The sequence below is a fragment of the Lagopus leucura genome, unplaced genomic scaffold (genome assembly GCF_019238085.1).
Source record: "Lagopus leucura isolate 7727_CA_CO unplaced genomic scaffold, USGS_WTPT01 Super-Scaffold_100157, whole genome shotgun sequence".
Lineage (NCBI taxonomy): Eukaryota > Metazoa > Chordata > Aves > Galliformes > Phasianidae > Lagopus > Lagopus leucura.
The window spans coordinates 25,048,648-25,072,424 of NW_024962334.1; the positions used below are offsets into that span (position 1 = coordinate 25,048,648).

The 23,777-nt window shown below is 34.6% G+C and overlaps 1 protein-coding gene across 1 annotated transcript in view; it reads left to right on the forward strand.

The window, feature by feature from the left end:
* THSD7A (thrombospondin type 1 domain containing 7A) overlaps nucleotides 1–23,777 on the forward strand; it is a 245,876-nt gene that overhangs the window by 170,890 nt on the left and 51,209 nt on the right. The window contains exons 10-14 of the mRNA XM_042888490.1: nucleotides 3,801–3,992; nucleotides 14,152–14,386; nucleotides 17,347–17,462; nucleotides 19,977–20,109; nucleotides 21,251–21,354. Of these exons, the coding sequence (XP_042744424.1) occupies nucleotides 3,801–3,992; nucleotides 14,152–14,386; nucleotides 17,347–17,462; nucleotides 19,977–20,109; nucleotides 21,251–21,354 (780 nt within the window). The remainder of the gene's footprint in view (nucleotides 1–3,800; nucleotides 3,993–14,151; nucleotides 14,387–17,346; nucleotides 17,463–19,976; nucleotides 20,110–21,250; nucleotides 21,355–23,777) is intronic.

Sequence of the window (23,777 nt, forward strand, 5' to 3'; positions counted from 1 at the left end):
GTTCTCTGTTGGTTTTATTCCATTTATTGTAATTTTATTATCGTTGTTTTTGACTTTATTACATATTACAGTTTGGCCTTTCAGAGACTATAGTTGATGGTAGAGGACTGAGACCAAAATAAGTACCTTACAGTGTAGGCCCCCAACAGCATTTTTATGTTGATTTTTTTTTTTTCCCCAATTGTACTCCATGCCTCATTGAATCCAGCAGTGATTTTACTGTTCATTTTAAGGCTTTAAAATAATTTTGCCCTCTGTTAAGCACTTGCCTTTCCATTTACTACAGGTCAGAATCTGACAGCATTTTTTTTCTGTGCACTGGAGCATGCATCGTGTTAAAAGATACACAAGAATCAAGAAGGTTTCCTGCTATGTCTCTCAAGTGTTATTAGCTCTAAGAATGCTTCACAGTGGAAAGATCTTAAAGTATATTACAAGAAACATAAATATAAGGCACATTTTACAGATGAGCAGGATAAAAACAAAAAATAAAAGAATGATGTGATTTGCTTGCATGGAATATGCAAGCCGAAGTTTTAGCATCTAAACCAAATTTTTGCATAATGTATCTTCTTAGTGAACGTAATAAAACAAGAACTGATATGAATAGTCTGATACTTACAAACAGCCAGTTCCTCCTGTCTGCTAGTCACAAACTATCTGTCTTTAATCACTAAGAATTTGTTTATCTGGAAGTTTAGATTTTTATTTATTTTTTTTAATTAATCAAATAGTAGTTTACTTATGGTTCTGGTGCATGCACACAAATTAGAAAATAAAAATATAAAAAAGGCTGGAAGGAGAGTTTGTAGTGACTTTTTAGTCACTCTGCTATCTGTCAAGTTGGAACCAGTGTAGCAGTTCAAGGAAGAGATTGGTAGTCCTTACTGATGGTACAAATATGTAAAAGTACCAGTTCAGTTTTAAATAGTTTTTGACATTTAATGTCCTTAAATATGGCCTCTTTTGCCTCCTGCCATTTCTTCATGCAGTTAGTGCAGTTCAGAGAATTTAACCCAAAATACGTCTGTTGCATGAGAGGAATATCATTCAGCTACATAAGCACTGTTTCCAAAGATGGACTGCTTTTAACTTTGAGATTTCAATGAACAAATCAACTACTCAGTGGTGAACACTTTCTTTATTTCATATTCTGTTTTCCTCATTCTGGATTTTATTTTTTTGCCATTCTGTTGCTTAGAACACAAGTAGTTCCAGGCAGCGACCTTTGACTCATGTTTATGAATTTTTTTTGTCTCTTGTGCAACATAAATGTATATGCATAACATTCAAATAAAATATTAGACAGTAGATGAAAAATTTTCCCAAATAGGACTTTTTCCATGTGACTTTAGTCTTTATATTGGTGTTGCTCCAGCATATGGTTGAGTGGCTCCTAGAAGTTGACTACACTATGCACTTTATAAGGAAGTTAACAAAGGTCAAATTGTTCATAAAATCATTAGTGAAATGTCAGAAACAATTTAGTCTAAATGCCATATTTTCTTGAAGAAATACCCATTATAAAATATATCTTTTAGCTGCATTTCTGTGCTGTTGCCTTTGTCAGCTAAGAATTGGATTGTTGACAAAAAATAAATGCTCTATGCAAGTTGTGTATTTCTAGAACATTTTCCCTGTAAAAGGAAAAGATAAGAGCTTGGATAAGATTTGGGACAGAGTGAAGGATTTTTTCATTTTAAACATACAGTCAGGCTGAAACTAATGTTAACTCAATTTCTCATTGTGACCCAAAATTCAGCTTGAATTTTGCACTAACGCTATCTTAGTTGGTGGGTGATAAATAAGCTTGATATTGTAATAGTAGTGTTTCTTGAAAGATGTGAAAATGAATGTAGCATTTACTTCATTAAATATTACCTGGAGATGGAACAGTCTGAGAGTAAAGTTCATCATTTTTCTAGCTTCATTCTTTGGAAAAGAAATTTGCTGTTTGCTCCTGTCTCTCGTACTTCACTCTAAACAGTATGTCATTCTGATCTTCTAGGCAGGAAACCCTCCTTTGTTGAAAATTAAGGCTGTCAGAGGTTGTTATCTGAGAGGTTTTAAGACTCTGTAAATCTTGCAGATTTTGTTTAGGTTACTGTTTTATGAATTTATTACTTCGTTAAGAAATAAAAGCCTAAATTGAAGCTTCGGTAAAGTAGGATTTATAGATCTTTAATTTTGCTCACATTTCCCAATTAGCTGTCAGAATCCAGGTGGTTGCTTTTATCACTGGCTGTTATATTTAACATTAAAGAATATTTATTGATTATTTCCAACAAATGTTTTGTTGTATCAAAGATGTATTCCATTGCAAATCTTGATGAGTTAGTTTTTTTGTTGACATTAGCCATTAAAACAAAAATTCTAACATGATGTATCATTACAAATACCATGCTATACAGTTCCATTGAGATCACTTATCCTTCAGTAACATTTCTACAGACTAATCATATCTCAATATAACATTTTTTTTACTCTAAGTGTGGCAAAAATCATGTAACACAAATGACTTTTAGATGCTTTTGAAGAGGCATATTTTTCAGAAAACTTAAGGGAAAGAAAAACATTTCCTATTTATAAGTGAGACTATCTCTTTTCATGCTTGGCTTGTATGTGGTTAAAAGAGCCTCAGAAATCTATGTGCCTGTAATCTATGTGTACATTTTTTCAAAGTTCTCCTTGTGACTGATATTATATACTGGATTTATTCAGTTCCCAGTGCTTTTAGTTGCCAGTGATTTCTGTAATTGGTTTGTATGATAACAAAGCTATAACTCTAAAACAGTGGATCCAAACATCTCTCTCCTTAATTCAGTGTTTCTCTCATCTGCTCCAAAGTGAAGATTTATCCTGAGCCTTTTGTCATTGTCAGTGAGACATTTTGACTTCTGAATACAAGGTTGTTCCTTTATTGCTCACCTAATGCATATTAACTGATTTGATCAGGAAGTGATATTATATTTTAAAAACTAAGTACTTTGTGATTAGGATTCTATGCAGAGAAATCTCATACAGTGTTTCTGCAATTTCTTTACTGAAAATAAAAGCAGTACTTGTACTTAAACATTAGGGAGTATTTCATTAAACAATTTATACTAGTCTTTATTATAATGAAATATGAACATTGACGTGACAGAATATAAATGCTGAAATTTTTTTATACTTCTGTGAAAGTGATGTGTCTCAGGCTTGCCTAATGAAAGGTTTTTATAACCAAACAAAAGTCAATGATTGCAGTTTACTGCAACTCCTGGTATTTATCCTTTAAATTGCAGGTTCACATCTATCTGTCTATCTACCTGTCTATCTTTCTATGAATATATTCATATATTTAAGTATAAATATATAAATAATATGTAAGTAGACATAGGTCCGATTCAAAGGATAGATTATCGTTTATAAAGTTGGCTGATCTGTAAGTTACGATACTTTTCCCCTTCTCCCACAAATGTAGATGAAGACAAGGTGATTAATGTATATGTAGTTATAGGCCTGCTATTTTCCGTAGGTATACTACACACTCTGTTATTCATATGTGGATTTTCTTCAAATCAAATATATAATAACAAAGCTAAAGCCTAAAGACCATCCAGACTTCAGCAGAATATCAAATTAAGCTAGATTTGAGTGTGTTCAAGGGAGAGGAGACAAGTCATTGTAATAAGAAATCTATTTATCTTGTTTATATAGAAGAACAGAATCTAATTTATTTGTGTGCCCATCTGGGCTACATTGCTCATTTTAAGTTAATTTAACAAATGATAGACTGCTACTGGCCTTTTCTTTCCCAGGAGAAGAGGTTGACAGGCAGCTATGCAGAGATGCTATCTACCCAATCCCTGTTGTCTGCGAAGCACCATGCCCAAAGGACTGTGTGCTCAGCATGTGGTCTGTGTGGTCCTCCTGCTCACACACCTGCTCCGGCAAAACCACAGAAGGAAAACAGATGCGTGCCCGCTCAATTCTGGCGTATGCAGGTGAAGGTAAGGTCACATACTTTTGCAGACTATTGTCTGATTGTGAATACTCGTCCATTATTGTAATGCCAAAGTAATTACTTGGTCAACAGAAACAAATTATTTTGTGAAACTGTTGTTGTTTTTTAAACAATAGGAATATTATTTAAATGTTTATTCTAAACATAATCATGATAGAAGTATTTTGAAGAAGAAACTTATTTTGTCAGTTAATGTTCCTCGTTATTGCTTTGCACATTGCTATTTTGATTTCAAATATTTGGTTTTCCTATTTTCTCTTAAAAATTAACAATGCAAATGATTTACTCTATGTAAATTGCAATGAAAAATATTTATATATGACTGTTGAGAATCAGCTGATAGGTCCAATTTTGCAAAGAGGCAAATATAAATGCTGAAGGGATGAAAGTTTTAATGGGTTTGGTTGCTAACAAATGGCTCTTATAGCTTAGTATGAACAGGTAACTGCTGTCACTACATTAACATTTTTATACATAGCAAAACTTTATTGTCTGTCCCACTCAGTAGGTTTCTAGGGAGGTGAATCTTTTTCTGTCTCCTGAGTCACATCTCCCCTAGTCAGCAAAGGCTTGCTACTGAGATGGAGTCATCCAATACACAGATTAATAATACACATCAATTACCATTTATTAAGAGCTTTGTTAACTAATACTCTAATTGGAGGTATAATTGGCTAATTTGATAATTACGATTAATAAACATTACAGGTAAGACAATGGCTACTACAAAGAATGAAAAAATAAAAGATAAAGAGAAAAGATAGAAAATGGAGAAAGAGACAGCTGGATTGCTCCTCAATCCAGCAATGTCTTGGTGTCAGGTTGATCTTCAGTAGTGTCAGGTCATCCAAGTTAGTGTTAATCAATGGATGACTAACAACAACAGTACAAACTCTTACTTATAGTCCAAAGCAGTTGAGCCTGCTCTTTTGGAGTGACAGCTTCTGACTTTGGGATTTCAGCAGGAACTTCTTGGTTCCCAATTTTCCAGACCTTGTAAATTTAAGTCAGCATGTAAGAGGTAGCAGGGAGATGCCATCTTGTATCTTGCCTTCACAGAATACAATGGTATATCTCTCAGTTTCCTATATCAATCTAGAATCATTTGCTCACAGACCAAGTTTTCATCCAACAAACACTCCTGGGCCCTCCCATTTGGAAGCAAGCATAAAATGCCATAAAATGATGTTGATTGCCTTGTGTTCATTTGAGACATTCCTTACTAGTCTCAAACATTTGGCTTTATTCTGCAAATCCTCACTTGTGTGTAGTTTCCATTCACGCGAATGATCCTTATTCTGCATCTGAAGCAAATTGCAAAAAGAAGATATAGCTAGATTATGAAAGAAAAGAATGACAAGGCTTTAGGTAGAGGTTCATATATATCTTTGATAATTTTCCATGCTTCCAACAACTTTTGTTGAAAATATGGAAATAGTGAAGAACCTTTCTGACAAATGGAGAAGGAATGGAATAGGTGTCATACATCGAAACACCTCTCCCTTTGCAAATGCAGCTAATTTAATTGCCAAGAGTATACTGTATACTTGACAGAATTCAGGTAACTTCAAAAAGGCTGTACCAGAGTAGGCATTTTCACATTTTTCTCTGAAAGGGACCTTTGTTAAGGGGCAATGAGAATTACACTCATTTTAGTAGGTGATTCAAATAATAAATTATTTGAATGAATGTAAGCAACAAAGTAAAGCTTCTCTTAACATTACAAAGTAAAATGCGTTTATGTTTTCTCTCTCTTTTTTTTTTAATTTTCATAATGTGTCAAATAGACTCATTTTGAGGGAGATACAGAGCTGCATTTTCAGAGAGTAGTGTAAACAGATGTATCTCTACATACTCTTTGCTTTTCCATGTAGGGCCGGAAAATTGATTTTCCATATGCTTATGCAGTTTTACTGGAAATAAAAAATTAACATCCTGAATACCATGCCACACAAGTGGAAATGTGAATTAATCCAGAAAATGATTCCATGTTCTTATGCTTCTTTTTCAAAACAAGTACTTGTTTTATTCTGACTTTGGTACTTAACACATCTCAGAATAATATAAAAGACAACAAATGCAGCAAAGCAGTGAAGCATAGGTTGAATTTTAAGTATAGGAATTTTATTTATGTCTGTTGTGAAATGATCACAATCAGCATCGAGTTATGACTATAAAGATTGACAGGTCTAAAACAGGTAGCAATGGAAAAAATCTCTAAAATACTTCTGAAATTGTTACCTAGATGTTGTACCACTTTATTTTTCCTCTAATCCTGATTTCCTCACTATTCTTCAGATATTAGATTATTCTGTACGTTTTTAAGAATAGAAGCTGACATCTCTACCTAGCTTATAGTCTTGCTCCTTTGCACTTTGTAAAAACAGAGAATAAAAACACATAAATAGTAGATTGCTCTAGAAGTAATGTCTCCTATTTATTTACTTGGAAACTAAACAGAAAAAAAAAGGGAACAATAACACTGTTTGATACAAAACAATATTTTTCAGTATAGTTGCCACCATTAGCTCTACATTTTCGCCAGTGATAAAAGCCTGTGTGCTGTGCTTGTAAACATTTGCAGTAGCAGAGGTGACCCACTGTTTCACAGCAGCTATGATAGTGTTGTTGCTAGGAAAACGTTGCCTACACCGTCCAGTTTTCACTGTGCTCACAGCCACTGTCTTGTCTCCATTCAGTAAGCATTGAGGAATGTCAGTTGGTACAATTTTTTCCACACGGAGAAATTAAATAACTCACTTTTGGTTCATACACACTTCCATGTCAGATACCATTTTGTCAGACCACTGCTCTGCTGTTATCTGCTGTACAGTAACAAAATGTAGTGGAGTATTGCTGGGAAGGTTCAGCCTCTACTGCCATACCACCAACATCTGCCTTTTACATTGTGGACCAACGTAAGAAGCTTTACTTTTGAAACAGCCCCTGTAAATAAAAGTCTTCCAAGTCTTAAGCGTAGTCACAACTCTGGCTAGATTGTACTCCTCACCTTTGCTTGTATTATATTCAAAAAGCGTTGGTTCATGGTTGGGTGTTTTGTGTGTGTGTTTCACTGCAATTAGGCTTTTTACATGGTTTCACACAAATGGCCAACTAAATATCATTGTGCTGTTCTCTCACTCCCTCTCCTCAAAGGAAGAGGCAAGGGAAAAAAATATTATTAAATAAAAGCATCATGGGTTGAGAAAAGGAAATTTAATTGCAGGGAACCTTGCAGAAGTAAAGAAGGAGGAAATAATCATTGTCTATTTTCCACCAGCAGGCAAGTTCAGCCACATCTTGGGAAGCAAAGCCTCAGTGCATAGCAATTGTTTAGGAGGACAGATGTTTTCATAAGTGGGCTCCCATTTTTCCCCTTTTCCAACTTTTATTGCTGAACATGATGCCATATGATAAAGATGTTGGTTTGGGTCAACTGCTTCATCTCTTGCTTATCCCTTAATGGATTTGTGGGGGCTGGGAGTCAGCCTTGGTGAAGTGCCAGCACTGCTCAGCAGCTGCCAAAACAGTAGGTCTAGCCACATGTGCAGAGCACAGCATTGCATGGGCTGCTGTTCAGAAAGTCAGCTTCGTCCCAGCCAGAGCCAGTACACCTCTTTTTTCCCATAAGTCTCTTACATCTTTTAGTCATTTGCTCAATAAGAACAAACTGAATGACTTTTAACCTCCAAAACTTCATCAGCCATGTTTCCAAAACATAAAACACTGATTGCATTGCTGATGCTGGCAGGTCATTTTATGCTCTGTGGCAGAGAATATATTCATGTTTCTGAAAGTCTGTATCCTGCTGTTATAAAAAGGAAGCTTAACAGGAGCCTTTTTTTTTTTTTTTTTTTTTTTTTTTAAAGTGCAAGTCCTGTTTCTATTCAGAGCTTATAAAAAATGCATGTTACTGGTGCTGAAAATTCTCTAAATGTCTTGTGTAATTATGAATCGTGAGTTCAAGACTTGTCACATGTATGTCTAATAATGCCACTTACATGCTAAAACTGAGTCCTGAAACAATTAGTTCTATTCAGGCAAACAGTCCCAAATGTATTCTCTTCTAGATTTTTGGACTCTCTCTTGAATGGCTGATAGAAGAGTAAGACCAGTCTGGGGAAGATTTTTTACAGTAATTTGTATATAGTATAGCCACAATTTTGGGAGTTCTAATTCAGAACACTATAGGACAATTAAAAAGGATTGTATACAAATACACAATTCCTATGACATCAGGATTGTACATTAATTTTAATGAAAGAATGTGCAAGTCTACTGCCAACCTATAAATAGGCTAAATGTATCCTCTGAGATGGCATATGGAGTCCAGGTTTTTCTCCTAGTCCTTGATTGTACCCATCCTACTGCTAGTCAAGGATAATTGAGTCTACAAACCTAGCAAGCTCAAAGCGTACAGAATGACTAAGCTCATTTTCTACTGACTGCCTCTCCAGCCCCATGCTGCCTATTTCTCCAGCTAGAAACTAACTTCTGCTGTATGTGCTCTTATGAGTGTTTCTTTATCCAGAGCAATTTCTCTTCTATGTGGTCAAACGATGCACTACAGAGCATCAAACGCATCATGCTAATGCCCATCTGGAATGGGATTATTTACATGCACCCATAGGCAAAGGGGAAGAGGGAGTAGTCTCCTCATGAGAACATTTTATATAGTTTGTGAGATGAATCCATGTGGAAACTGTTCTCAAAACAACAATTTTGATATCTTTTCTGAGATCATTGTCCTCAACTTGAAGGTTTGAAGGGTGAAACTATTTATAAATTTCTCTCTCTGTGAGTGTACCCATGGTAATAACTCATTTGTGTCACTGTTCTCAGTGTTATCTGAATATATTCTCCAGAGTGCTAGATATACATAGGTCACTCTGGAAATAATGTCTCATCTATTTCCATGGAAACTACAGCAGATACAATGAACACAATAGCATTATCAAATAGAGAAAATGACCTACTAAACACTGGTTTTCAACATAGTCACAACCATTATTGATTTCAGTGGATAAGCTGATTGAGATGCTCTTGATTTCATGGTATACCAGCTGTACATGGCTGGTCTTTCACAGTCCTGTTTGTGCTGCTTAAATGCAGCACTCACTGTGCTCACATCTGCTGTTCAGTCTTCATAAACATTTAACAATCACTGGAGAATGTCAGTGGGTGCCGTTTTTTCCACAAGGAGGAATTCAATTCCTTACCTTTGCTTCATTCACACTTCCATGTCAGACACCATTCTGTCAGACTGCTTCTGTGCTGCTGTCTGCCACACAGCAACAACATGTAATGGAATATTGGTGGGAAGATTTGGCCTCTATTGCCACACCACCAACATCCAACTCTGACAGTGTGGACCAATGAAATAAAGCAGAGCCATTACTTCTAGAGCAGCCCTTCTACATCTTCATGGCAGGATAAGAAACTCAGGGAAATCCTTGTCTCCAAATTTAAAATAGCAAAGGACATGACGTTACCTGGTACATCACATTGTTCTGCATATGTACTCTAGTAATGGTATCGTATACATCTTAGCCTATCTTGTTCAAATATAGTGTCTATCTACTTTTGTTCAGCTTTCTACTTATGTTTTTTTTTTTTCTTTTCTTGTTACAGAAAGTATTATATAATTAGTAATATGCACTATAACTAATTTGTGCAAGCCATGTCCTCAGACTAAAAACTACTAAAAGGGTTCTAAATTTTTTTGGAAAGGTTAGTTGTGCTGACTAACTTACGTTTGTTCAATATAGAACATGTTGAATGTTCTATATTGAAATCTACATTGATTGTATATTGAATTAGCATAAAATGAATGTGGATGCATTCCAAGTTTTTATCAGTAGTAAAAATACAAAACTTTTGGAAAAGTAAACATTAAAAAAATCAAAAGCAATGAATAAAAATCTAAAAATCTGAATGCAGTAGAATTGTTCTTAATTCTGTTTTTGTTTGAAACGTTCTTAAAGCAGTTGTATGTGTGCCCTGCATGTTACAGCCTGCATGCCATTGTCTTACTGTGGCTATTATATGTTCATATATTGCCCGAGTATAATGCCAAAAAGGCTACTCAGGATGACCTCATATGTCACAGACTATTATGCATCTCTGAGTTAGGTAGCATAAAATGTCAGTCATATATCTAATCAGGTATTCTGTCTGATAGGCCAGTAGCTCATACATTTCATATATCTACAAGATTGATTTACTGAACCTGTAAGGAATAGCTGGGTCAAAGGAGTTTCTTCTCAACTCTAGGCAAATTCTGATTGACATGCTTTAAAATTTTATTACTGATAAAATTCCAGTGTGATTTAACTTCATGGCTGTAAAAGAAGTTATACTTAGGGCTTTTGAAGTTGTTTATTCTTCTTGAACTTATTGGATTTGTTTTTCGTTTTTGTATTTGTCTTGAAATAACAGCATTTTTAATTTAAATCTGGAAACAGAGAATTCAGTAATTATTTTTCTAAAAATTCCCTATTCATCCAAGAATCAGTTTTGGATAAACCAAGGATATTTTGAGTTTTAACTGATTTCAACTGAAACGTGAACACATTAAATACGTAATTTTAGAAATGGGTGATTTGTCAAGCTAGACTTGCAAAGTCACTTGATACCTGTGTGTGAAGGAAAGCTAGGGAAAGGATATTACTGTGCTTCCTTTTACTCAGAATATTACCCAGGTAATATTCCTGCCTCGTGTTGGAGATTTGGGATTCAAATCATATGCAAGGAAAGACTTGACGACAAACTTCTTGTCTTCCATAGATGCACCCAAACTTCTGTCCTGTTATGAATTAGAGGAGAGGTCTCTCAGAGTTGTTCTTCAAGTTTATCTTGATTTGCATGTTTAATATGTGACATGCAAGAAAGTGTGAATTACTGCAGGACTGGAACAAGTGTTATGTAGCAACATCAACTTTTTATACAGAAGTAGTCTGCACACGCTGACCACATCAGTCTTCAAGAAGCGTTACTACTTCAAGGAGCGCCTACCTTATTCCTATGGCAAAAAAATCACTCTCTAAATTACAAGAGAAATGTCATTCACATCTCTTTTCTCAAACTTTGAGAAAACTTTTATTCTAGCTGTTTTGAAATGCACGTATTCAATGACATGCATTTGTAAAATGAGTGATAGCAAAATGATTAATAAGAATGATCCTTAAATGCTTTGAAAAGTGTTAGACATTTTAAAATTTATAAGTTATCAAGACAGTTTCACACTGGATTATAAAAACCAATCCTTGAATACTCTGGAGCAACATGTCTTTCCCATGATGAGCTTTAAATCAGGCAGAAAAGCAAGCTATGCCTGTGACAAGTCTTTTAAAGCATTCCAAGAAGCTACCATCTTAACTGTACTATTTTATAAGTAAAACTCTGAAACTAGCCTTTCATTTCCAAATGTACTTTTCCAAAGTATTCAAATACAAAAAGAAATACTTGAAATCCAACTGTTTTTTATACCTTAAAATGATTGTTTTTAATACTGCAAAGGAGTAGTTTACAGTCTATTTATTTATTTATATAAAATGTATTTAGTGTCACTTGTCCCTTTTTCTCATAACCATTTTTTCCCTGCAATATTCATTGTTTTTTATATTCCTATTAAACCTGTCTTCATTTGATTCTTGAAGCTGAGTAGCACTGATCTTCTTACTCCTATGCAGATGTTATAAAGGATATTTCTAAGTGCCAGTTTTCCAAGCTATTCTTCTTTTAGTGTACTTAATTTGAGGGTGCACAAGGAAATGCTGTATTTCTGGAGAGAACGACACACTTATTCATAATTAAATACTATGTTTTTGGTATTAGTAATATTTAATACTGCTGATAATTGTATCATCTTTCAGCAATTGTATTTCCACATTTTGTTCATTCGTTACAGTTTTTTTTCAGTATTATTTTTATTTGAATGGAATAGGATTCCCACTGAGCTACAGACATTCACACTCCAGTTTTCTATTTACTTGCAAGTCAGCATCACTCTTTTTTTTTGCCTGAATATACTGTTTTGCGTAGCTGTCAAAATTGATTCTAAGTTTTCAATTTATGTTCTTAGGAACTGGTGATTATGGAATCCATTCCTGAAGAAACACTTCTTGCCCACCTGTAAACTTTTAATTTAACAAATAGTCTTGAATTTATGAATTTCCCATGTGTTTCTTCTGAGGTAGCATTGGATGTCAGTAAACAGTTTAGCAACTTTTAAAAAAAAAAATCTATATTCTTCTATATTCTTCTATATTCTATATACTTCTATATTCTATATTCTTGTTTCTTTACTCCTACTAGAGAAACATGCTTATTCTCCTTCTTCTGTGGATCAGTCTTTTCTCCTATGCAAAAAAAAAGACTGTACTATCTTGTTTATCTCAAAATATACTCCGTTTCCTAATTTCCTTGCTCTTGTATCTTGTTTGTGCTGGTGATAATTGGAAGGGTACTTATTTCCTGAAGGAAGCTACTTCAATGACTTTTTGGAACTTTCTATGTAATGTTAATTTTGTTTTACCCTTTCTTTTTTTATTTACCTTTTTTGGCCAAATTTAAATAACAGGATATTTTCTTGGTATTACGTGTATTAAAATATACTTAAAGCAATTCTGATAGACATGAGTAACATCCATTTTGAGTCAAAACCAATTTAATTTTAGTTGTTTTTTTAGTCACATTCATAAGTTGTAAGGTGTTTCTAATCCCCTTTTACAAAACTTATTAATAGTCATTTTTATGACTTCTCAAATAATGTGGTATTTACAGTTTCTTGGTTACATTACTGTTTTTCAGCCTTAATTTAGACATTTAAAATATCCCCATGGAAAATATCCCAGCACGTTTGCTGCAAAACTAAAAGTTCCACAAAAGTAACTTAGAGTATAAAGCATTTTCACCTCTTGTGATAGTGGTGTTGGAGTACTTGAAGCAGTTGTTTCTTGTGTCATACCTATTTAGTCGTTTAATCACTCCCAGTGATAAGTGCTTAAAACCCATTCCCTCTTGCATGTCTGTAAGGCAACCTAAATTTCTGTGGTAGGACATAAAAGCTAATGTGCTTCCTGACATGTGCTTGGTGTGAGCATGTGTTTTTCTCCTCAAAGAAAATAAACGTGTATTTCATCCCCAGCAGCTTATAAAAATCTCCTCTTTCAGTTAACTTTCCTTTCTAAAAGACTGTTCTTGTCCTTTAGGGAAGAAGTTTTTAAGTAGATTTTCCTTGGTTTTCCATCATCTGGGAATAGGAGTCCTGTTGTTCTTGAATGCTTAAGTAAATTCGCAAACCTAGTTTCTGTGTGTGTAGTAGCACCAGAGATCTAGCAAACATGATCTGTACTCACAGTGCTAGATATCCTAGCACCTATCTAGTATCCTAGATCAAGACTGGTAAGAAAGACCTCTTCTTGACTTATCCAGGATTGGGAGGCTAAATTAGCTTTCAGTTTTTTGAATGTAAGAAACTGAACACATCTGAAATTGGGTGCAACAAAGGTAACATTATCTGAGCTTTTCTTCACAATTATGAACACATGAATGCATTTTAATCTTAACCTGCAACAGCCTTTGTTATCTCAGTCTGGACCAGAAATTGCCAGCTGTGTCATCCACTTTGGTAATTACGTAACATGGATGAATATCCACTGGGAACTAGGACAAGAGCTCCAAAAATCTTTTTAATTGATCCATGAATTAGACATAAGCAGTGGTCTCTAGACATATATAACTAGCACATTTAACCATTTCTTCTGCCTAGAGCCTTCCTGCGTTCTCTCTTACAATGTCTTTTAGGGAACCACGAAATAAAAATGCTGTAGAGTAACCCAAAGATATTAGGTAAAATAGTGTGTCATATGATTTATGATTATTTTATCATCCTCATAATATGAATTTACATTTACTGTCCAAGTATGTTTTTTCTGTGTGGTCTACGAACTTAAGTTTGCCAGAGTGAATATTGGGCATATGAAGATGAGGAAGAAAGGACAACACTTAATTCATGTGATTGAAATGATGAGATTTCATAAATTTTCGTTTATTTGTTTGTCTTAATAAATCACTTTACTTTTTTTTTTTTTTTTTTTTTTCTTCTTCATTACATGAACTTATGCCCTGTTTTATTGTTCCAGGAGGAGTACAGTGTCCAAATAGTAGTGCACTACAGGAAACACGCAGCTGTAACGAACACTCTTGCACTGTGTATCATTGGCAGACAGGCCCATGGGGACAATGCATAGAGGATGCATCTGTGTCTGCTTTCAACTCCTCTGCCAGCTGGAATGGGGAGGCCACCTGTTCTGTGGGGATGCAGACAAGAAAAGTCATCTGTGTGAGGGTCAACGTGGGACAAGTGGGCCCAAAAAAGTAAAGATCTTAAAAACTTATCCTTTCATACTTTAGTTTGGATTTTGCTGGTCTAGATGTGTGCATTGAGTGCATGTGAAGACAAATGCCCCTCTCAATCTTTGTGCTCTTACAAAGGAACAATTTATATTTTAAAAATACAAAGCTAAAGCTATTGAAGGTCTGCAAAGTACTTTTCGCACTATTGATTTTTATGGGTGATATTTAGAGTAGTGACTGTGTTGACATCTGACTGCATAACCCAGTTGGCTGCTTACCATCATCAGGCTGAATCAGGATGAAAGTCCTGAGGTGTGTTTGTGGTGTGTAAGCAGTATAGCACAATTTGGAGATAGTTCAGGTAGTTCAAAACAAGCAGTGTGCTATGAGGATTAGAGTAGTTCCCTACATAAGCATGGGGGGTCTAATTACAGTATAACCTACTGAATAGCGAGTTCAGAAGCAAACTGAGGTCAAGCACAGTAAAGCTCTGACACAAGATTAGTTTGACTTCTTTCCTTTCAGATATTTTCCACATATATATTTTTTTTTTCTAAGAGATTGCTTTAGCCCAGTGGTTTAATTTCTCAGCATTATTTATGACCAGGGTTAAGTACAGATTAGCTGCTAGTTAAATACATTTGATGATATCTCCATGCAGTTTGGCAGTCTGAAAATAGATCCTACTCAGGAGAGATTTAGGGCTGGAAGAGCTGAGAGCAGAGGTCTTTTAGAAAGTTCATGAAACAGCTGTTCTCACACAAAATACTTGCACAGTGCCAGCCATTCCTTGTGTTATTCAGAAGTGGACTTATTTAATCTATAATCTACTTTAAATGGAAATATGGAAAATAATACCAGTCCATTCAATAACCTAAATTGTTATATACCTGCATTAAGTTGTGTTCTATTCAGTCATAATATCATTATATCTTTTATTAAAAAAACTCTAATGATTTATCTTCCTTTTTTAAATGTTACCATCTCTGCCTTTAGCCTGACCTTAGATTTTTGAGAGGAGGACTGTTTTATTTCATAAATGAAGCAAGTGAAATGAGGAAAAAAAATCTTGGTTTATCCTTCAGATTATCACATTAAAATCACCAAATCATTTTTAAAAGAACCAGACATTTTACATGAAAATGTAAATAGGAACCTTGCTTTAAACTCCCCTTAATAAAAAAGATTACTGTGGTATGATAGAATCAATATTATTCACTTTATCTACCTCACAAGTTACGGACTTCAGCTTGTATCTATTCTGTCTAATTTGACCTTGAGTAAGAAATGCCAAAAAAATCAATACGTTGCTGTAAGCCACATATAGAAAATACAAACAATATAAAAGATAGAAATGATGTTCTAATTGAACTAATTGCCTTGCCCAAGGATCTGAAGAGAAATGACTTTTTTTTTCTGAAAGATGAAGTTGTAAGTGAAACAATGAATGTATATAATGCAAATTTTTCTATATGGTTGTAATTTCTGTTGTTCCTTAAGCAAAAAGTTATTAGTAACCTCTTCAGAATCATTTTGAATTTCAACCCTCAAAATGTACTTGTATGTAACTGCTGACAGATCATTTTGATTATATATAATACAGTCACACATACATCATCTGGTTTTATGAATTTCATGCAAACAAAAAGGCAAAATTTAACTTAAATAGGCAGAGTTTATGAAGAGGTGATGATCCTTCATGCTGGAATTTTAGGAGACAAGGAAGGAAGAATGGAGATGTCGTTATAAGAGGGCCTTATTACAGCCAAGAAGTTGGTGCTGGTTTGCAATAAATCATCATATTTTAAGAATGGAAAATGAATTACTCAGAGACAGACAACTAGCAAATGTTATTGCCAAAGACCATTTTCCTGTGAAGTGGCAACAACCATTTCCTTCTCCTTTCCCCTATTCTTCTTCCCCTGCTGACACAGGTGTGATTCTATACGGCAACAGAGGCCAGATTTTCTTCACAGTTTTTCATTTGACTTGCCAGCATTCCCTCCAGCCTGGCAAAAAAGATGCCTCATGCTAGCTAACCATTCCAAGCTGATTCAATCTAATACAGAATTAGTATCTTATCTCTCTGGTCCAAAATGCCTGCCAGCCAATAAGAGGAAAATGATAGTTACGTGTTTTTTCTAATGAGCCAAAAGCTTCAAAAAGTAGAAGTGATGTTTTTTGTACATCTTTATGCAATCTTCTGACAGTCTGCACTGTGTGCTTTTAGGGCAATACCCATTTTGAAATTATTTTAAAGATTTGCAGTACTTCTGCAAAAGCTATTGCATCTTTCTGAAGACATAACACAGTGTAGAGTGTTGATTCCTCTTAATGAAAGAATGGGAACATTGAACCCAGGAAATGACCTGGGTTAATGAGCCCCATATGTGGCAGTTTAATAATACCTTTTATATCCTGATCAAGCCTCTTTTTAAAGCAAGCAAGATTTCCCGTTTCTTCTGACAGTCTTTCACAGTCTCATTGATCAGACCTGTTTCAAACCCTTTCTAGCTTCTGTCATAGCACCATGGTCAGCTTATACCTAAATGTGAGCTTACAATGGTGCTAATGTCAGGTATGTCTCCTTACAAAATTCTGGTGAATTTATGAAGAGCTATATATTTATTTTGCTAAGCTAAGCAAGATGGCTTTTCCTTACAATAATTTAGAATCTGGAAAATAGCACTCAAAATGCAGAAGTTTGGAATGATGAGAGAAGAATGATATTGCTGAGGGTTTTTTTTTTTTTTTAATTTCAGTCTCTAGGTGTAGAATGTGCTGTTTTTGACTTGCTTCCACCAGATGTATTTAATTTATAACAGGTTTTGTTTCTGAACTCTATCCTGGTGAGTTCTGGGCAACTATCTCTCTCCTTGTGTGCCTGCAGGCATCCAACTATCTCTTGTGATTCATCACTTCACTGCAGAACTACCATTTATCTGATAATGTATCTTTTTTTTTTTTTTTTTTTTTTTCAGATGCCCTGAAAACCTCCGACCAGAAACAGTGAGGCCTTGTTTGCTTCCTTGTAGAAGGGATTGTATTGTGACTCCATTCAGCGACTGGACATTGTGCCCTTCTTCGTGTCAGGAAGGTAATTTTGTCCATTGTGTCCATGTGGACAGATTTTAAGTAGTCAGACTAACAGTTGGTTTTGGCAGAATACTTATATAGACCTCCTCCTGACAGAAGATACAACTGACAGAGCTGATATTGCAACTACTGGGAAAAAACTAGTGTTTCTTTTAATGAAACAGTATAGAACCATTTTTTCAGTAGCTTCTAAAGCTCTTTATAACTTCTAGTTAAAGACTCTTGTCTGAAAAACCCATTCAAGAATGTCTTCTATTTTCTCTTCTATTTATTTTGTTACTAAACTCTCTCTCACATTTTCACTTGATAAATAGTCAGACAGTAAACAGCTTTCTCTGTATATCACCAACAGAGATACTTCTATAACTGCAGAATTATATTTGAATGTATTTGAATGTATTATAAAAGACTTGGATTTTGTCTTTGAAATTACATGTGCTGCTTGCTCATCAGAAAACCTGAAACTGTATATCCCAAGATGCATATGCATATAATTTTTCAAAACTCTGACTTTTGCCTGTCCTTACACCCAAAGAAAAATGAAGGAAAATGTAAAAGAAATAGGCTAATTTTTAATTGATGTTAGTGTTCTGATTTAAACATACATAGGAATACCATTTTAATACACTTGACAAAGCCCTTGACAACAGTGGAGGTCTCACTTGAATTTTTATTACACTGTAGTTGTATTCAAAGTGATAACTGGCTTTATATTGCCTGCATTGTTCTGTCTTATCTCTTTCTCTCTTTTAAGTTAAAGAGGAGTTATTTTACTAATATGTACCATTAAAGACACAATCTGTAATAACTCTTGTTCCATGGTGTGCTAATCCCTGTGTGTTGTGATGATTTCTCACAGCTACCACATTATCAGAATGTACGATGACAGAAGATGTACGACATCAAATATACATATTTCAAGTATTACATTCAGTTCTTTATACTTTACGAAGTACAGAAGCATAAGTGGTTTTCACAGTAATTCATAGTACCTCTCAGTCCAATCTGAGAAATGAAATGTTATAAAGATTAAATTTATACCCTTTGACAAAGAACAAATAATTAATAATATTGAATCTGAATCTATGAAATATTTGTTCATTGTTAAATACTTTATTTTTTCACAGCAATACTAATGAGTTAATTGTTCTTTCTACAAAGTTTTTGTTGGAGCTGATTGTTTTGGACAAGTGCTGTCCTGTTCTCATTTCTGTGGATTTTAAGAAAATTTATTATGGAATGTGTATATCTTCATGAATATTCACTACAAACTACGGTGCATTCTGATGTAAAGTAGAGCATTTTTTAACCAACATGGGCATTTTGTCTACTCTATGAGTCAAACAATATTTTCAGTCTTCTACACAATTTTTCATGGGCTTTACCCATTTGTGTAATCACTCCAGTCAGCAGCAATGGGCTTCAAGTCTGTCTTGTCCATGTGCCAGCCCCTGGCTTCTCCTGGAGCTGGCTGACTCAGGACCAGAGATTTTCCTCTGTGTTGAAAAGCAGCCAAGTGATGGAGAAACACTGCCGGGGTTCTCCTACTGCTTGCTCCTAATTATGATTGCTTGGCTGTGGTCCAGTACGCTTCTATGTGCAGACAAACTGCAGCTGCTATAGTAACTCACCAAAGCTGGTATCAACCCAGTCAGCCAAATGTCTGTGCTACAGCTCTCAGAGAAAAAAATAAAAAGTAAAGAAAAAAGAAAACCCAAGATTTTTACATAATAATATCAGTGCATTATATATCACTATAAAATTAATATACATTTCAGGGAATTCCCTTTGTATTCTGATATCCAAAGCTGATTAAAATAACAATTCCTACAGGGATCATTTGCTGTTTATCATTAATAGTGAGTTATTGTAATGTTTGATAACTATAAACCATAAATTTATTATAAAATGGGAAAATGAAAGTTCATATTTATATGTAATGTGTACTCTTTTGAAATATTTTTTACATACCTAGCTAGGGTAATGCTAGTCCCAGGTGGAAAATGAGAGCATAAGAACTAAAGCCCAGCATGGGGAGAACCAAGAGTTTAAATTAAATTTGTTATATTTCTGACTATGGAGATTAAAAAAAAACACAATTAGATTTTCTGATTAAATCAGTTAGTAAGTGAAAAAATAACAAAATATAATAATTTATCCTTTTTAATTTCTGTTTCTAGTTCTGCATGCCAACAATTAAAGCAAATTTATGCTTTAAAAACTGAAGTGCATCAGCAAACTTAGATGGTTAGATGGTTTTGTTCTCTTAAGCAGTGTGATTAGAATATTCATTTGTATATCATTACTATTGTTTCTTTCTTTTTAGCTCTGCTTCTTAGTCTTTAGCTCAGATTAAAATGTTATATCTGTTAGGATAATTTTCTGCTTATGACAAACTGGTATGTCAGTATTGTAGTGATTGACTCAAATATCTGTTATGTTAAAACCTATTTTTCTCTAACTGTTGCCAGTCTTGTATAATAGCAGGAAAAATAATCTCTGCTGTTCTTTTCAGGAGCTGTCATAGTAAAGAAACAGTCCCGTCACCGAGTCATTATCCAGCTCCCTGCTAATGGTGGTCGTGAGTGCCCAGACACTTTATTTGAGGAAAAGGAATGTGAAGCTTCTCCCATCTGCTATAGCTACAGGTAGTGTTATTCAACATATTACAGCTTATGCATGATTTTTCAGCCTTTACTGTCTGCTAAACTTTGTTGAATTCCACTTCTTATGAAAATTAGGATACATTGTTAAATCAAGATTTTTAAATGGATACCAGTTGGGCAAACAGAATATAGGGCCCACTATTTATTTCTTTCTTTTTCTTAGAAAATGATATTTTTTTTTCTTTTTTTTCAGTTCATTTGCAAAAACACTGCAACTAATGAGAATTACATTTCATTTATATTTCACAGTACATTTCAAGATAAATCTCTCCTGGCAATTATTTTGAAATTCTATACGATAAAAAAACCTTCCTCTTTAAACTGTCCGAACCAGTGAAATGCAGCTTCTGTTCAGGAGAACTGAGTTGTACTGCCATGCAACAGGGCTGTATTTTTTATTTTCCTTCCCCATTAAAACCCGTGATAATCTGCCGATTGATATGTCCTCTAACATGCAGAATTCCTCATCTTGACTTAATATTCACCAGAGAAAGCTGGTGGTTCATAATTTCTTGACAAAACTGGAGCAATTTTGCAGTGCCTGTATAAATAGCACAGGAAAGCCTAGATGTTCTTGACAAAGTAGTAAAGATGAGGATTCTTTATGCTTTAATTTCAGTGGCCAGTGTTTAGTTTCTCCAAGCTGATAGAGAAGGGCCCTTGCTAATTTCCATGAAAGAACTTGTTTCAGAGGTACAAATGGAATTTAATTTTACTTTAGCACCAACAGGTTGAGATTAAGGAAATATGTTGCTTTCATTTCAATACGTTGCTGGTAAAAATTGTCCCTGCAAATTCATTGGCAGGCAATACTGTATTTAACTAAAAGATATGAAAATGTGTGAAACAACAATGGGAATAGTGAGGATTCCAGACATCAGAGAAGTGAATTTGAAAACTTTCACTTGTCAGTACCAGAGTCAGAGTAATATCTTTTAAAATACTGTCTGTTCTTCATCTGTTTAGTATTTTCAGTACCAAATTTTACCTGGGATAGTTCATAATTATTTGCTAATTAGAAGAAAAGTTGCTTGTGAATGGTAGATGAGGTGCTTTAATGACATGGCATCATGCCAAACATTTCTTCTCTGTATTTCCTTTTTTATATTTCCATTTATTTTAGATGGAAGACCCACAAGTGGCGCAGATGCCAGCTAGTACCATGGTATGTGCGCCAAGACAGTCCAGGAGCACATGAGACTTGTGGACCTGGGTTGCAAGCAAGAGGTTAGAACCTGTCAATTATTCCTCAGAAGTCTGAAGCTTTACTGGTGTGGAAAATGCTGTAAAATTCGATCGTTGTAGATTAACAATAATTAAATTTCTTAGGATCAGCAGAGGAAAATACTGAATGCTGATATAGTAGGGAGCATCCTAACCAGCATTTGGCAAATGCTTTATTCGTAAAGGATCAAATGTAATTTATTTTTAAATACAGATACTGTACCAATGAATAATTCATGCTATTATTTATTAAGCTTATTTCAACATATTTACCTGAAACAAGTTTTGAAGGGGTGTTTGTGGAAAGTATTTTCTGAAGAAGAATTTAAGAAGAAAGAGTTCATTTAAAATTTTTCTTTTTATGAAAAGATTGTGCAAGTTCACCTGTGAAAATAGGACATTTTTCAGGTAACACTGTTTTAAGACATGATTATGAGTATATCCATAAGAATAAATGTAAGACATTTGTTTTTTGCAAGCATTTTTCAGGGATGGGAGGGGTGGGAGAAACCTACAGTAATTTTGGACTGGAAGACCAAAATTTTGGATTCCTCAGAGCAGGGTCAGTTTTAAAGTTAGATCTCACCCTGGCTGGATCAGATTGCAAAGAATCGTGTCCCATTGAGTTTTGAGTATCTCCAAGGATGGAGATCACACAATTTCTCTAGGTATGTGCTACATTTCTTGTTTGCTTATGGGCTCTTTTTCCTAATATCTAATCTGAAATTTCCGCAATTCATATCTGTGGCTCCTTATTCTTTCACTTCATACTCCTGCGAAGAGTCTGAATCTCTCTTTTTTATACCTTCCAATCGAGTATAGAGAAGGTAACTGTAGAGGGCAGTGAGATCACAAGAGATGTAGGACTTAACTCCATTAACGTTCATGAGGTTTCTGCCATCCTATTTCTCAAAGTGGTCAAGGTCTTCTGAACAGTCGCCTAACTCTTCATTTAGGTGCTGACTGCTTCTCTCAAGCCGTTATCCTCAAATTTGCTAAGGGTGTTTTCTGTGTAGGTTGTTAAAGATGTTAAATAGAACTGGCCCTGGAATTAACCACTAATGTGTAGCTCTCTTGTACAGCTGCCAGTTGGCTTTCAAATCTACTGATCCTTTCAGTGCAATAACCCTGACATTTTTTCTACCATTTGCATTTAATTCAAAATTTTAACAGCCAAAACCAGCTTTATGGTCTATATCTTCATAGAAGAAAATGTATTTATCAGAATTGTATATGTGTGACTCCTTATAGCTAGGAGATGTTTTTAGGTGTATTAAATAAGCTTAGTTTGAAAGTAATTCCAGTTCCTACTTACTGTGTTACAGTAATTGAATTGCTTTGAACTACTAGTCAACCCTGAATTTCAGGAATGATTTTTCTTTTGCCTTTGCTGAGTGCAAACTTCTACCTGTTAAAACAACATTGGCTCAGCAGACTGTAGAATTCCTTATCAAGGACAGTGTTAACTGCAGAACTGAAATATAATGGTCATTAATTTCCTTGAAGTGCTGAAGGAAGTTATGGTATAGTAAAAAAGTCACAGAGTGAATCTTACGCTAGTAACTTCTAGTGTTTACTCAGAAGGTGTTATTGGGGATCAATTTAGAGCTTACCACAAAACAAAACCTGAATGTTTTGCCTATACTGCCAAGATGAATGCCTTCTGACTCCGGTAATTCTTTCAGAGATCCGTAACTAGTGTAGTGGTCTGTGAGGGCTGCTCTGAAGTTTATAATTGTGTTGTAGTGCCTAAATCTGACCACTTGGACTCAAACTTGTTAGTAATGAAGGGTAGCTAATTGTATTCTATAATTCTTATTTGTCTTGAGTTTCAGGTTGTTTTTTCATTGTTGTTGTTGATATTGTTTAGTTGGTTGTTGAGTTTTTGTTGTTGTTTATTTGCTTGTTTTTATGCTACAGTCCATTCATGTATAGCACACAAATGCAGAACAATTTATATTTTGGAATTAATGGGCAGTTTCTAAAGCTGTTGAAACAGATTGGCAGTATTTCCATCTGGTACTTCATCAAGCTGCTAGAATTTGGTCTTAAAAAGTATAACACATTGAAGCAAGTGTCTTATTCCTACAAGAGATATAATGGGATAGCTCTCTAGTATTATAGGATGGAGTGTAGGATGAACAATCCTTAATTAAGAAACTTGGGAGCAGGTAAGCCTGAAGGAAGTTGGTGTGTGTTGTAGAATTCTGTAGTTGTTCCTGAGGTTAGGAGGAAATATTTTTCTTTACTTATGCTAATTATTATTATTATTTTTATTATTTATTTTTATTTTGTCTATGAAGTGTGCAACAGTTTTATAAAATTTATGAAGAAAGGTAAGGCTCATTTATCAATTCTTTGTTTATCGATGATAGCAATGATAATCAATGATTTATCAATGATTCTGTGCCTTAGTACAAGCATCT